A 16,757-nucleotide genomic window follows, 5' to 3' on the forward strand; every position below is an offset into this window, starting at 1 on the left:
TCAATCACAAATCGTTAGACCATGTCCGTCGGGACGAGAGATCCGTATTTTCTCAAATTTTTGCTAGCTACAGTTAACATGCCTAGAAAGGATAGCTTGGTGAGCTTTCGACCGATTTATATTCGTAGCACTTTTGGAAGCATCGTGTACATAATACCCTCGAGTTAAACTTCTCAATCACAGCGCTACATTAGTATAAGGTATTATTTATTCGCGACATCTTCGAAAAAATCATACTCAAAAACCGTTAGCATGTACATGAGGCATTTAGGACTGGCAATTTGTCATATACTGTATATCTTTCGTATATATGTACAGCGTTTGAATTATTACTTTTAAGCTGGATATAATTATTGGTATGGTTGAATTTATTTGTTGAGCTATCATTTGCAGCCACTGCTCTCACCCACTTTACGTTGAACGTTCCTATCAGTAATGATAAAAGTGTGACTGACAGCCGGCACTGTCATTCAGTCACAAATTAAGTGACAGATGGCAGTGATGATTATCTAGTGACACAATTCTTTTCGGTTTCATGAGTCATCTGCTTGCGGTTCTCCCATAATTGGCATTATGGAAAACATATTATTTCGTAATTTCCACGTGTTTTGAAAAGGACAATATTTTAAAAATAATAAAAAAAAAAAGACCTTCCAGTTATTTAGGTGTTTTTGCAAGAATACACAAGCTCGGAATAAGAAGAGAATATAGGGCTTAAAATACCAAATGAATGTTTGATAAAACAAACTACAGACAGTTTGATGGGCGTAATCATCTCGATGGTTGGATCTCAGAGCCCTCGAAATTGGTTGCATGGTAGAGCCTATTCATAAGACGAGCCAAATTACCAGGACTCATGCGGCCGAGATGATTCACTAACATGTCATGTAGCTCCTCGAGGTCCGTATTGGATTCGGCAGAATCTTTAGCGGGAATACCCGTATGGATTAAAAGACATCAAAAGCGTTAGAATTATGCTTTATTAAGATTTAGTAATGAACTTGCAGTACTTTTGTGGTTTGCTAGAGTACCTTCACTAAATGTCATCACCAATAAGCACCCTTCTAAACGTCGCCTATCAGGGTCTCGCTTATTGAGGGATGGGAGCTAGTTGTCGATGATATACTGAATTGCAACTACAGGACGAATGTTACAATTTTAAAGAAAAAAAGACAAAGTTTCCAAGTTAGTTATTCATGGAGAAGACGAAGTGAACCTGAAGCAAGGCCGAATACCAAAAAGCAGGCTCATAGAACAGAAATATTCCTACTATCGACATATACAGTGTGAACTGTGAAGCTTACCGTCCTTTTTTGCATCGCCGTCGTCGTCGTCGTCGTCAGCATCGTCATTGTAGTATTCAAAATCGTTAGCTCTGTCCTGCAGTTTCTCTTTTTTGCCTTCCTTACGTACTTTATCCCATGGCAACTGATATGAATGAAGGTTACTGTTAACTATCAGTATATTTGTTTCTTTATCGTCCTATTATACATTTAAAGTTTTGGTGTTTTGGATTGAATTAGATAAAAACTTAACATATAGATCGAATACGTTGTTGCCAATCTATCCGTGTGCTAGAAAAAAATCTCTACCTTGTTTTTATCCTACCACATTGAAACGCATTGATTTAGAGTCATGTTTATAGGGAGACCATATTATTTTTTAATTTTTCCGAGGCGCATCCTTTTCACCATTAGGGTCATCTAAAACCTACGGAAAATGACAGAATCGGTGATCAGCTAAACAGTAGGAGAAAAAAGTGCAGTCTTTCCGTTAGATTTTGGCTTGTTTTTCGTTTTAGGGAGAAGTTTTTCAAGAAGAGTAGACAATGAAATTTAGGACGACGGACCATGCTTCTACCCCAAACAGCTGTATTTCTTGAGAATGACTTTCTTGAAATTGGTTTCTGCGGCGTTTTCAGGAGCATTAGCATTTTGATAAAGAGAAATTAAAAAGAAAAATAAATTAGACAAACAAATTTTTTTGTTTGTTATTTTGTTTTGTTGTTATAGAAAAAGATCATCATATGTAACAGATGCAGTACCCGGTTTTTAAGTCACTCAATAAGCAAAGCAAAGCAAAGCTTCGCATGAGTATAGTAAGGATTATTGAAACTTACTATGAATTGGTAATTAGTGGATCGAGCCAATGCCTCCTGTGAAGTAACACGGTCCTTGGCATCCACCGAGTTCATTCGCGGTATGCTATGCGGGTCTGCTATACCTTCGGGCGTCTCACGTCGGAGACGGATAGCCACGTCAACGTTTGTCGTCTGCTTTTTACGAATAGGTGCCCATGGCACTTCGGACGACGTTTTCGGCGAATTGCCGAGGTCATTCGTTTTATTGCTGGCATAATTACCACACATCGGCTTCGAGGGCATGTGGTGTATCATAGCGTCTGTGATGTTCGGCTTCTTCTGTTCTGTTTTGAACATCGTAGTATATCGAAATTCCAAATTATTATAGGTTTCGAATAAATTCTCGAACATACATTTACCATCGACTAAATGAAGCTATGACATGCTTGGCTCGAAATAGATCGGTTGTGCTCTACGGAAGGTTACGCGTACTTGAATAGTAGAATGTTTAAATTCATAGAAATGCTGCTTAGTTGCACCAGCTTGTCGTTCGAAGACATTCTGTCTTGCAAAAGTTTACTTTCGCTAACGTACCGTTCAATATCGTATCAGGATGTTTGACGATGTGGTATTTCTCTGTTTGGTTGAGGCAATCAAAGAAGGAAAATAAACGAAAAAAATCTGATTCGCCTGATGTCCTGGTTTTATTCCCAAATGAGTAATGGCCGAATATGAACACCATTAGAAGTCCATGTAAGATCACCTAAGCGAAATAAAGCGCAAATATTTACTGCAGTCCTTTCTATCAGGGTCAGACATCACATCAGTCAGATGAACAAACGGCCTCTACCATTTCCATTAAATATCAGAGTTAGACCTTTTGTCCGCAATACATTTTCGTTGTCCATTGAATCTGTGCAATGGACAACAACCTGTTCCTATTCATTAGGTATAGATCCTTGAATATAAAAACTCGACGGTCCTTACCTGAGTCGCTCGCCGCATTGCGATAGTCCAGTGCACAAACCAGCCGACGTTCTCTCTGGGTAAATAACCCTGTTACTTTTTTCCGCTTATTTCGAGAAAAGCTGACGTCCTGATGTTCTTACCTTGTAGGCTACTTCAGTCGCCTAAATAAATTTGTGCGTTGTAAGACAGTACAAACGCTAAGCATTACTTGACAATTTCATCAGAAATCTAACAAACTTGACAGTACCCTTATATAAATGATAGGATTTGTTCAGCGTTGAGATTTAAGTCCTATATGACCACTAAATTCTTGTTTCTAGCGATTCGTTCTTAACTTGAAACCTGGCGTAGAAAATTTGTCAGTAGATGCCCGTTCCAATCTGAAATGTTTACAAGCGCGATCTTTCTAACGCTTTCTAAGACCGTTTAGAATCTTTCAGTACGCGGGGCAGCCAAATGATAAGGAATCGAAGACATATTTTTGAGTACTAAATAGATCTGACCATTTCGTACACGAAAAAAGCGTATTTTTCTAATGAACAGACAAATTCCTTCGGCCTCATCTTGGCGTGATACCTTATTTCATCTTAGATGTTAATAAATATTTAATACGCAGAAAAATCAGACCATAGGGACTCGAAATTAGTCTTTTGGCTACTAACCATAGATATGTGGAAACATTCTATATGCGACAGAGGCATGCTACACCTTTTTACTTACCAGCGTAACTGAACAAGACAATAGTATGAAGAAGATAACCTCTATCATTGGTCTACTAAGGTGCTACTAAGAGCCGTCCTAGATTCTGTCCTTAAATCGAATCAACGAATTTTTGGACCAGTCAATTTACATCGGATAAAACGAATAAGTAAACAACTATTTAAACGCTAATAACATAGATAACTTAATTTCTGCCGTTAGAAACACACCTGGGCACATAACTCTGACGATACGTTTATCGTGCACAAATTGTTACAACAACAGATTATAAACTCGTTTACATATCCCAAAGTAGCGGCGCTTAATTCAAGAAGAATCTGGCACGCAAAATTTAGCCATGATCCATTAGAGGCCTGTTGATGATTGATTAGTGGCAGACGACGCTTTGATCGATGTATGATCAAATTACGTAAGTAAAGTTGGCGGGAGAAATGAGCGGACGTGCATTGCTCTATGCGACTGCGCTGTTTGTATGCGTTGGGTTACCATGATTTTGTGGGACTGCATGCATCTTCGTGATGAGCAAGCTCGTAAAGGCTATAGCAGAGGCTAACGCTGAGCATCATTGCGAAACCAGTCAGTAGTACGGAGTACAGTAAAGAGCGACTAAGACCTTTTACGTATTATTTACAGAATGCAAGCCGTGTGTTACATTAGAGCAATATGACTACAATTAAAAATTGAAAAAGCACAACAAATCTCATAGCTTATTTCTGGCAGTGCGTGTTCTCCTCTTCGTAACGACCGTTCATTTGAGTTAAAAGCCTAGACATATATATATATATATATATATATCAAAAATAGCCTCTTAAGCCGTTTTGGTTAATTTTCATGCTCTTAAAATCTAAACCCTAGGGACGGTTTTCCATCTAGGAAGTCTTCCACGGATTTGTGAACTGGCTGTGGCATTGACCGGCGAATTTGGACAAAAAATAAGTATTTAACCTTGGTAAGGGTTGGTCCGGCGCCGAAAAAACTGAAATTACGAAAACGGCGTACTATTTTCCTCCATAATAAGTTTATTGTTCGCTTAGAAATAGAACTGGGATGTTTATGGTGCTAAGAATATCGGACGAACGCATGTCTGCTACGACAAACGGGCAGCCTAAGTTTGTTCAAACTTAAATGTCTCACCCTATATATGCGAGCTACGATATATTATATGAAGCTTACGTGACGTTAAAGAAAGATTTAGTTCTCTAAACAATGCCAGACAGTGCAGCGAACGAGTTATCGCGCGGAACACTCACTAAGCTTTGCGCATAACATAGATAGGAATCGAGCACATTTATACTTGAAGAAATGGTCTTGGGGAACGCTCAAATCAAGCTGTGGTATCATAACTCAGCGTGAAGATTCACGTTTTTGAAGCTAATTCTGCGAATGAAGACACACCCGGATCTATTTCTTAAATATTTCTCTATACATACACAAAGTAATTCTCTATAAATTTTCAGAAAAAGTCGGCGTTATGCTGGGCATGTTCTCTGATCTTCGATGAGATACCAGCTTTATACTATATCGTCTCAGCGAATACTCATTTGACATGGTCTGATTGATCTATCATATTTTTTACATCACAATCTTCTCGCATAGTCAGTACATACTTTTGGCTTTCGTATAGCATTTTGATATTTACCACTTTCGTACCAGGTGTTCCTTACATGTGCTAAGTTTTCCCTTTGATCCTTCGATTACTTTATATTCTCTGTCCGATCTGCTTAGCACATGGGTCAAAAAGAATTTTACACATGTTGAAATGTCGTATGGATCATCGGCGCGCTTGGCAACCCTTTGCCACACTAAGTCTACTATCGTTATCGAATGAACGAGGTGCACACAGATAGTGAAACAAGTCAAAACAACTTTTTGCGGTACAACTGACTGCATCAATATGTCACGTATATATAAAAGACATTTCACAACTATACGGATGTATGAATGATCAAATTGTACATGCTCTCCGTTACTAGATCAGATCTATGGAAAGAATAATGGAATTCCCGATACACGTGCCTGCCATAAGGCTATAGTAAACCAGACCTAATAAGGTAATAAAACTGTAACTTATAAAACAAGTTACAGTTTTATTACCTTCTTCTCTTTCAGGCTGGACTAAGCATGCACGAGAATAGACAACCATATGCCCCGTCCGTCAAGCTCGTCATATAGCCCTTATAGGGACCACTGTACCAACGAAGCAATTCGTTTTACTATACGTAATCTATTATTAAGATTTCATCGCACATTGCGGAACAATAATACAGCGTCGAGTTGCAGATAATATATGCTCTCGGAGCCGTTAAATTCGACTTCACTAACGATTGAATATCCCATTGGCGTTTGCCAAAAATTAGTCCTTTTGCTCTGGGGAGAGGTCACTATCATAAGAGAATAGACAACAAACCATAGAATAAGAATAGCTGACGAACGTCTAAATAGTCTAAATAAAATGTCGAACCTACATGCACCATGAATGTTTTAGCTCGGTTTTTTTTCTACCTTTGTTCCGCTCTAGATGATATGACAGATAAAAGCTAGTTCTGAACTAGAATATCGTTTATATTTTTGTTTTGAACGATCGCTCTATGAGAGCTTGCAGTTCCCTTTCTAGTACATACAATTTTATCAGAAAAAAAATAGAATGGGCGGACACGAGCTATCTGATCTGATCTGTTTAGGGATGTTTGTAGGAAGACAGCCAACTCCGCTTCAAGCATAATGTCCTTGGATGGAACTAGAGTCGCCAGATATAAGCATTATCACAACTGGCTCTCATCTGTTACTTTTGGGCTTGACATCCCAAGGTGGCTAGTAAAACCTGACCTTTTACAAAAGGGCCGAAATTACTCGATAGCAAGCGCTGGCACTCTGAGCTGAGGATTTTTCGGAAAAGTCAACTTTTGCGCGAATCAACAGTCACTTGGTGCGAGATAACACCTAAATGAACGGCTGGAACACTAGCGGAGCTCTTTTATTGTTAACGAATACTTGTTACCAATATTTATAGTGTTTACAATAGCCTATCGCTGTAACTTAGAAAACTTGAGCGATTTCGAAACAGACATTGATCAGGGTTGAGCGATCAGGAAACAGCTAATAGAACTAAAGGAAAAGAGAAGGAAATAGCTACGAGAACTGGTATCCTATGCGACAAGCAAGTGCAATGTATCAAAGGAAACTGTATACAATCGCCCAATACATTGGCAAGAGCGCCTTGTCTAGCCACATCGATCTAGAGCGATTTTAACGCGCTGACGAACCGTTTCCCGTATTTGAATACAGATAGTATGGTAAAGGTTCGGTTTCTAAGGCCATAGCAGCGCAATGAACGCGCCGCACAATGAGATTTCGACGTCTGTTTTATTATGAAACATATAGGTACAGATGAGGCATGCGTCCGGAGCGAACACAATTAATGCCATTTTACTTATTTGCTTGCTTATCATAAAGTTATCAGTGGCCCAGTCGATAACTTTTCCCTTTCTGCTCGCCTTAGCTGTTACAGTAAAACACAGAATTTTCATCTTAGCAATTTCTATTATAAGCCACTGTTAACTGACTAACAATGAGCAACAGGTGTAGCACAGGGTAAAAAAAAATAATGAAACTTAATAAAAAATACACGAACATCTAATTTTTGCTTATTGACCATTACTATGGAGACGATATTTCAGGGAAAATTAGCGCAGCAAAAAATGGACAACATACGTTACTTATTTCAGTTCTGCTGAGGGATATTTACCCTAGCGGGGCGAATATTCCCCTATCGTCAGTTGTATGGTGCACGCTATAGTATATATTATCGCGATGGCCACTTGTTTACTGGCAAGCTATATATCACGTACAAAAACTCTCTGTAACTGCTTATATAACATTCAACACTTTGGCTTTCTAGCTTATGTAGAAAAATACTTCTGAGTATGTGTATTTTTGGATGACGTAACGGTCTGTTTTTAATTCATTACTGGGATTAATCATGATCTAATTACTACAAATGCCAACGCGATACTAAGACAACTTATTACGTCATTATTATTTCTATGATTTGTAATGCTAAATATCTGGCCTACCACTTTGAAGTGGCGCTTTTTATTTCACACACAGTTTCTTTTCCATGTTATCGGTTTATTGTGTCCTCAGTTGGTTCATTATATCTGTGCTTCGTACTGATTCAATACCAAGTGCCAAAAGAACCTACTACAACTCACGCGGCAGACGTTCCCTTTGCAATTCACTCGAGAGCCCCTTCGACCATAATTTATTTTTCTGCCAGCATTAGTCAATTGGCCCCAGTTGATCCATATTTCTACAGGATTGCCCTTAACCCAAATTTCGTCCGAGCAGACCGCGGTAACCGTTAGAATTTCTGTGCGCTTCACTTAGCAAGCTGGCACCTTTTATATATATGAGGCTAGCATATCGTTCTCTTTAGCGACGATACACAATAGCATGGTGGGCTAGCGTGTCTAGTGAGTTCTACTTGATGTCCTTAAGTTGGCCAACATTTGCACGCACCACAAGCACGGTGCATAAACAGCAACTTGTCGAAGAGATCCATTAGAAGTCTGCCTAACTATCTAGCTTGCAGTATCGTTCGATAGTAGCTTATCGGACATCGTGGTGGTATAACTTGGTCTCCTTGCATTTATAGCGCGATGCTACTGCCGCCATTCATGTTAGGTCTGCCGCCGGCTGCTGTGGCCTGCGTGAACATCTCGAATCGTTTTCATTGAGAGGAACGTAAGCCCAAGAAGGGTCTGTCCGACGGGACCCTCCCTGTTCGATAGACGACGGGTTAGGTTTTTTGCATAGTCCAATAGCACCGGTCGAGATATAATTACTGGAAGCTGTCGTTTCTTTCATTGCTATAATGGCTGTACGCAGATAAAACTAGCCTACTTCTCATAGGCTTTATATGTAATTGTTTATCGTAACATGAAATAATTGTACGCGCTCGCTCGCAGATGTTCCATTGATCAACTTGCGCTCAGGCGTTCAAAATGGTGAATCTAACTATGAGTGAACAAGCAAAAGACTTGCACACAAATAGTACATAGAGAGCGCTATTTTGTTTAAGACTAGATATTAAAATTTCACTTGACAGGAACACCCTAGACGATCGTGAACGAATCCGTAGTTCATAACCTTATAATAATAATATCCTGCACGTAAAAATCCTTTTGAGCCTCCTGGAGGTCAGGAAACAAATTCAAGGAAGGAACACCGTAATACAAAATGAGCAGTTGAGTTGGGCTTGAATAAGTGCTTGCTTGAGTCCGAAACGCTATCTTAATGAACAAGCTTAGTAGTACAAAGAGAATTTAGGCTCGTAATAATTGACTCAGCCTTCACCGGAGCCTACCAAAATTACTCAAAAAAAAAACAAATATCTATTACTAAATGTTAAAATCAAGCTCGTTATTGTGCGACTAACTCTTTCCATAATATGAAGAGATTTAACGAATTAAATGATTCCCAAAACTTACCTACCTATTACGTTAAAAGTATATCCATTGGTTTTTTTTTTTTGTTACTTACTTTCTAAAGGGATTTAACCAGTTTCTTTTCTGGCTTTACATTTCATTATGCCTCCTATCGACTAGTTTGTGGAGAACTCTGGATTTTTATATTTGAATGATTTAAGCACACAAAATCCTGTAACTCAACTGTATGAAGACCTTTATTTTAAACAAAATTATTACCTGAACATATCTAAGGACTTGAAAGCATCTGATACTGTAATTTTAGTATTTAATTTAAATATTTTCATTTATTCACGCAGTTCATGTTCTTGACTTTCAACAAACCCAAGTGATCCAGAAACATCTGTTAGTTCTTTAGACTGGTCCATCAGCTGCACGTAGCTACACAAATGCCTTGATGAACGCAAATTTTTAGAAATACGTGCACTTTATACACGCCATATCTAATAATGCTCGATAATGTGCGGCCTTTTCTCAGGCCACCTAACAATACATTGTATTTTCTACTTCGTCCTGATTTTGGAGCTGCATTTAGCTCTAGGTCGAGAATCATTTTACCAACAAAGTGTGCCACTCAAGGTGCTTAGACTGCTAAAACACATTTTCCGAAGCCATATCGTTATAGTTGACGATGGGGGTAATGGAAGAAGTCGGGGTGGAACAGACAACAGAATACATTTAAGAAAACCATTTGAGCCCGTTGCTTTGACGAGATTATAATGTACAGTAAAAACCAATTCTGTCTATGGAAAGAACCCGGCCTCTAAATAAATAAGGAAAGGGCCGAACCCGTGAGGTATAGTAGAGAGGCAGGCTTGTAAGCATTGACTGGTTTCGTGCAAACTGAGAAAGCCTAAATTGTCAACTTTTTTATGCATCTTGGCTTCATCTTAACAGCATTAAAAGGGTCTCATGCAGCACATGTCAAAGAAAAAAATCCGAAAATTAAATAAGCAGTCGTTATTGAAAATCCTTAGAAACTATCGGTGGACACCGACGGTCCATTGCAAAGATTGCACCGTTTCAAATCAGATGCGATAAGTACTCAGGGTCTAATGATGATAGATAGAGTTAAGCCTGCTTTCATCTAATGGGAGCTCGACCTTCACACTTTGAGCCGAACACAGTTTTAAGTATCTACTGGCCGATACCTCATCGTTAGCTGAATGTATCTAGAAAACGTTCCGCTTGCGAGAAACACAAGTTTATCAGATACGCATGGATATACACAGCTTCAAGGAGGTAGAAGTGGCCTCTTCGTGTCTGAAGTCGCCGACGATGACTAGTAGAAATAATTATTACATTGTAACCAGGCGTTGTAATGCAACAATGAGAACACTAGCTGGTTTGCCAAATGTAGGACCAATACGAGTTGAACGCGAGTTGCAGTTCTGAATAAACTGAATGGTGGTTAAGTCGATCGGAGCTAAAGTGTAACATAAAAAATGTATCAACAACAAATGTAAAAACGTGTGCCTACTCTGGTATGTATATAAGGTAAACAGGATGCGTTACACCGTCAACTATTCTTTTTTATTATCGAAACAGAATGTATTCAATGCTAGTAACAGCGCGATCAGCGAAGCTAATTCGGCCATGGCGATTTCGACAAACTGTTTTGCCCTAATTCAGTCAACATTTGAGCTTTATATCGGTCGGCTTAAGGTCGGCTGGCATTGCCCTGTTCCGTAAAGATCTAGTACCAATGTACGATCACATGTAGGATAACGTAAATATCCTCTGTTGAAGTACTCACTAGATCGGTGGGCAATTGTTGCTGGTCATTTATGGTGGAATTAGAAGACTGACCTTTCGGGCCGAAGGGACGATACCACAGTCAGGTATCTGTGGAGCTAAACGATCCTGAGCCGCTCAAGGCTTTGACGCCATTCAGCAATGTTTTACCGTTTGCTCACTTCCAGTATACTCAGGTGACATCAGTCCCACTATTTCATAAGTGTCGTACAGAAAAAACCTCAGCGAGGAAGGTATATGTTTGCATCGATACCACCACAGAGCAGCCGCGCGAAAAAGCGCAAAGCCTTTCGGGAACAAATGCAAATATGCCAGCCATGAGTGACAAAAGTCGTTCCCAAGTCTCGAAACGTGAGCTGGGTATTAGTGTTGGTAGATGGAGTGGCGGGGGAGAAAAATCTGCAGGCGCCTATGGTTCGGACCACTTTGAACAGCGGCGTTAACGAAAGCATCAACGTCAATAACAAGAAGGAGGCGAAGAAGGAAAAGGAGAGGGAGAAAGAGAAAAAAGGAGGAGGAGGAGGAGGAGGGGGAACAAGGAGGAGAACAACAATAGGGTAGATGGGGACAGATCCGTAGAAATAGATTTTGCGCGCATAATGGTAGACGAATAATATCATAAAATAGTAATTAAATAACGAACTCTGAATCATGCAACGCTAAGAGGCGACCCTCGTTTGCTGCTTTTAATCAGGGCCTATGCGACAGACGGCCATGCAAAAGGGCGGAACTCGTAAAAATCCTACTCGAATGCGCTGCACCAATACCCATAACCGATCTGAATAGCTTCGACAAGGCCAAATTGAGAAAGGGACTAAGAAACTGTAACAAAGACTCCGGACACTCATAGATGTACGTCACTGACAGGTCGCTTAGATCGATAATAGATAGCAAAAACGGTCCGCACTCAGCTGTTGTTGTAAGGCGGTAGAAATGTTATAAATACTGTTCATATGCGCATTAGCCTATAAGACTTAATAAATAAGCTTTATATCAGGTTTGAACTTTCTAGCTTTGTCGATGTAAAGTGTCCTTTTTTTTTGTCGCTTCTCTACCTCACAAATGAATCTAACAGAGTACAAATCATAATGACATCATTATTTGTACAAATAGTACTATAATAATAAAGGTCCTTTTTTCAGTCAAGGCAAACTAGGTGCGAGTTAGTAAAATCTTATCATTGGTTAGTCGTGTGTTGAGTGTGGCGGCAATCCAGAACTACGTAGAGTCTGCTGGTGATAAATATATTGGCCAAAAATGTTTTCAGCATCACTGGTATCGTATCATATGTCTCCGTTTCAATATATATGTATATGTTGAAACCTTCTATAGCTGAAGTTCTACTAGTTTGTAGTTAGGTCGAAACAAGCCTTCGCCACAACACAGTGATCCTAAACGCACAGATATCGTGATGAAACACCTCAGGCATGTAGATCAGCTGGTAACAGTTGCCAATAGTAACAATAAGGCGCTAAGGACATTTGCACGTACAGATTGTCTCATCTCGAATGAAACAACGAATATAATAATATTCTTTTGTATCGATGAAGATTCCAGTAGCTTGCCAATGTATTTTCCTATTTAATCCTGAAGATCCACGTTCTTCGTTGCTTACCCATCTTCTCGCTCACTAGCCACCTAGGTCTTTCCAACCCTCTACCTATTATCGGTCTTAACTAGTGACAGTAAGCTAACTAACCACCGAAATACATATATGCGAAAAATCTCATAAGGCATGTGCCTGTGTGTGCTCTAACATAGAGCAAATGTTTTTGGCGTCTACCGCGGACAGACCCTTTGTATACTAAGTACTGCTGCCTGCTGCTGGATGGGCTTTCGGCATGGAACAAAGCAATCGGGCGTAAAGGGTCGAGCATCTGTGCGGGCAAGGCGGCCAAAATGCGAGACCTGGCCAAGCGAAAAATAGTCGAGATAGTGTGACATTTCTACACAGAGAAAGACAGAACGCAAAAAAAGGTCCGCCGGAACGCCGTCGGCACGCAGCTATTATGTCGCAGCAAACGATAACACGATGAGCGGCAGAGCGCAAAGCGGAGAACAAACGCGCGCGAGACTCATGGGCAGGCTGTGCTCCCGCTTTTTCTTCGGTAACGGCTTCTTCTTATAGGTAGCAAGGACGGCTGCTAGCGGTACTATAGCCGTTAAGGCTTGTAGCTATTAAGATTTCGACGACTTTTCTTATTAGGTGACATTTCCACATTGAGCGACAACATGCACAAACCACAATGACAATGGCCACGTCAACGACGAACAGAAGCAAATAGGCAAAGGGTGCCAGTACATAAAGTGCCGCCAAACGCTACAAACGGAAAGCTACCCAGACACGGAGGGTTGAACCGATAGAATGGATGGAAGAGAGTGAGAGTGACACAAGAGGCGCGAACGAGCAGACGAAAACAGCAAATTGATTATGGTGATTGAAGCATCACACATGGGTACGACTGTGAAGACGGAGCAAGGGCTAATTATTTCCACGGTAACCTGTTGGACAGATTAAAAGGCAGGAAATCTGTCTGCAACTAAGTGGATCCCCCAGCAATCAGTTCCCCCTTTTTCCCATTCTATTTTTGCCGATTAGGCTAAAACGTCAGTAGATAAATTCCCAAGTCCCCTACCCCCTACCCTTCTAGTAGTACCGCATATACCAATCCTCACTGGTCCGAAATTCAATGTTATTGTGTCAATATATCGACCGCGCCTGGAAGAGTTATCGCAGTAGTTAACGAAATTCTACTCCAGTGAATGGATGAGTCGAATTGCGGTTCTTCGAGTATAATATCGTGTTCTAGATTGCGCACCTATCTGCGTTTATGCTTTGCTATAAGCTGACGAGCATTTCTGTCTTTCGGAAGAGTACGCATCGATATGAAATGGTTACGAATGCACACACTGTCTTCATTTAGCCTATATGCGCGTGCGTGTTGCTGGCGGTCAACAGCAACTCACAGGTGCTGCAAGTGTAGCTCGGCCAGTTGCGATCTCCTAGTCGACAGGGTAGTTTAAAAGTCGCGAGCCGATGTCGTCTTTCGGCTATCGTTGTGTCAGGAAGAGTTGGCCTTGGTGACCTGGCCTGGGTCTGGTGAAAAGGCGCCGATGACCAGATGACTGACCTGCTGACTGGCTAACTAGTCGGGATACGCAAACAGGCTTGGTTAACCAAAGTTAATAGTGGTCGCACTACCGCATGGCAACTGCACCAGCACTGCGTTCACTATATTTATTTAGGTCAACTTATTTTCTGTGGATTTTAGTTGACCAAGGCTATGTGTCTCGGCTTAAGTTGACACTAGTTGAAGTGTCATCATTCCTTTTTCATTTCTATTTAGCCCGAAGATAGGTAAGCGAGCCGGAAGTACGTAGAAACTTTCGAGGAATAGTCCGACAACGCATCGCAGAAACTTCCTCCTTCATACATTAGATGTTGCGGTTCATAGTAGATACGACAGTTAGTCGTTAATCGCCCTTGACGTTTTATCTGTTTTGCTTCTGCGACACACCGGCTATATAGATCGGTACGTTATTGTTGATGGTGGCTGGTTGGTCTAACTTACGCCTTTTGAAAGTGAATGCAATAATGCGGCATATTGCACACCGCACGGTAGCGCGTGCCGCATACATACATCGTGCTTCGGAAACAAGAAGCACGCATTTATACCGTCTAATTTTGAAATAGAATGATTCCCATCAAGTGGCCGAACGCGTCTATATTTATATGCCCTACATTCAAGGCTAGAGAGTTTTCATCGCTACGTCAACGGCAGATAAGATTCGAAATAATAACACTTATTCAATAGAGTTTGTTAAGCCCAAAGGCGGGCTTATTTAGGGTTGGATATCTTTTTACAGGTTTACTGTACGCTATTTATTCTACTATGGTCAGACCTGGTCTCATGTCATTTATCTGTTGTCCACCTTGTATTGTCTATCTAATCACATAAACGACCTCAAGAATAATACAGTATGTAATAGTTACGCTAAACTGAAGTTCAAACATAACGAATTATAGACTGACTTTTCCTAGAAAACACGAGTCGATCGATGAATCCCAACGGGTTTTCTTACCAGCTGTTTTATTTAATTTGCATAGGCCACGTACCTATTAGAATGTGCTGGAATTTTGCCTACCATTTACTAAGACATCTAGCACCTAGACTACCCAATAATTATCTGATGAAAAATAATTTAATAATCGACGGAACAAAAGGTATTGGAGTAGCTGTTATCGATTTGCGAGTTGTTTAACTCGATCTGTTCTTATATGCTGTTATATCTGCTCGCAAAGCGATACGGATTGCCATCTTCTTTCCTCTCAAAGGTGCATGCGTATCATATAAACGTATGAACAATATATCGATAACAAGCAATGCACCTTCTAATATCAACAAGCAACTTATATTCGTCTGGTGACTACGCGAGACATTCGACGCGATTATATATGCCCATCTACATATTTCCGCCCCTCGCCCCCTGGGGCCGTGCTATCACCATGTCAGTAAAGAGGTGACTGACTGACTTCCTGTTTATGCACAGATTTATTTCTGTAATGGACCACGACGGAATTAAGACAAGTACACTATCATTGGAGTAGCTGAAGGAACCTCAATAGCTTTTTGATAGTCCCCTCGGGTCTAGGACAAGTAGCAATCGTTTGCTGTGAGGTGCATGTAGTATATTGTGAACTGTAGGTAGCACTGGGTCGTCTATATGTGTAGTGTTAACTTTATGAATTTGTTGCTGATGCAGGAAATTTCACATCTAAAAGAAGTCGCTTGCCAAAAAACGCCTGATCCTATTCAACTTTAGTAAATATCTTGATATTACCTAATTTATTAAATATAATTAGTCATCTATTTCTATGGGCTAATTATGCTCAGGTGAAAGGTTCCACATGTCGAGCGTTCGTTGAAATCTCGAGCTGCACTAATATTAATAGAATAGTAAGAATCGATTTTTCTATACATCGTACATTTTCATGGCACCATTTTTTAGAAATGGAATATTTTGAAAACAGTTAACGACTGGACCAAAATTGAAAATTATATATTGTAAATATATATTGCATTGAAAATTATATTTAAATTGAATATTATTATTGAAAAAAGGTAAATAGAATGATGAAATAAAGGATACAAGAGCGACCCATTTTTCATATATCGGATCTACTGTCACAGATTCATAAACATGATCTAAAAACCCTTTCACTGCGTTTAGTTTTTCGTTAGAAAAAAGTACACAAAGGAATTGTCGCATCTTTGCTGAAGCCGACCGTTGCGTCTATACTTTTTAAAGAAAAAGCGATCAATTGACGGCGATCATGCGGGTCACACAAAGAGAGCGTATTTGACGATCTATATCAAACCTGCCGTGCTTACGTTTGTTGATTTGTCCTATAGCGGCTCGAAGCTCCTTGTGATACTGCTACAATAGTCCCTTGGTAACCTAGGGACCTAACCAAAGCACACCAGTTTGCCCTTATCTCTACCATATGGTTTTTCAGGTTTATCTCAGTGGTGGCGATGCGACAGCGGCGCTTATGCTATTAAACAAAGAGCAAAAAATACATTTTACCGATAGCAGCTGAGTCATTTAATTTAACTACTACAAACACTACATTATGTTTATAATAGAGGACTCACTTTTTCGCCCGTCTTCAAGCAGTTGCCCTACTGTTAACCGGGAAAGGGTCTCGAAGTGTAATTGGAGGGTCGGCGAGCTCCATCGTCCTG

General features: G+C 40.2%; 1 protein-coding gene across 5 annotated transcripts; it reads right to left on the bottom strand.

Annotated features, from left to right (window-relative positions):
• Window positions 1-190: 190 nt before the first annotated feature.
• LOC111252232 (uncharacterized) lies at window positions 191-16,757 on the bottom strand. Of its 5 annotated transcripts, XM_022809733.2 has the most exons (7): window positions 16,668-16,757; window positions 16,404-16,567; window positions 3,068-3,210; window positions 2,675-2,843; window positions 2,120-2,424; window positions 1,305-1,428; window positions 191-923 (listed from the first exon to the last, which is right to left on the bottom strand). In XM_022809733.2, the coding sequence occupies exons 3-7, from the start codon at window positions 3,083-3,085 to the stop codon at window positions 772-774; spliced, it is 768 nt and encodes a 255-aa protein (XP_022665468.1). In that variant the 5' UTR covers window positions 3,086-3,210; window positions 16,404-16,567; window positions 16,668-16,757; the 3' UTR covers window positions 191-771. The 5 variants fall into 5 exon arrangements, with proteins under 5 accessions (XP_022665468.1, XP_086848817.1, XP_022665467.1 ...); XM_086992691.1 differs by lacking the exons at window positions 16,404-16,567; window positions 16,668-16,757 and adding an exon at window positions 11,065-11,304; XM_022809732.2 differs by lacking the exons at window positions 16,404-16,567; window positions 16,668-16,757 and adding an exon at window positions 3,979-4,157.

This window comes from Varroa destructor, unplaced genomic scaffold (genome assembly GCF_002443255.2).
Source record: "Varroa destructor unplaced genomic scaffold, Vdes_3.0 BEIS01000006.1, whole genome shotgun sequence".
In the NCBI taxonomy this organism is placed as follows: domain Eukaryota; kingdom Metazoa; phylum Arthropoda; class Arachnida; order Mesostigmata; family Varroidae; genus Varroa; species Varroa destructor.

Coding starts and splice junctions, on each gene's coding strand:
- LOC111252232 (XM_022809733.2), bottom strand. Junction 2,425..2,674: donor TCCTGATACGATATTGAACG/GTACGTTAGCGA, acceptor TGTTCAAAACAG/AACAGAAGAAGCCGAACATC. Junction 924..1,304: donor CGGCGATGCAAAAAAGGACG/GTAAGCTTCACA, acceptor TTCCCGCTAAAG/ATTCTGCCGAATCCAATACG.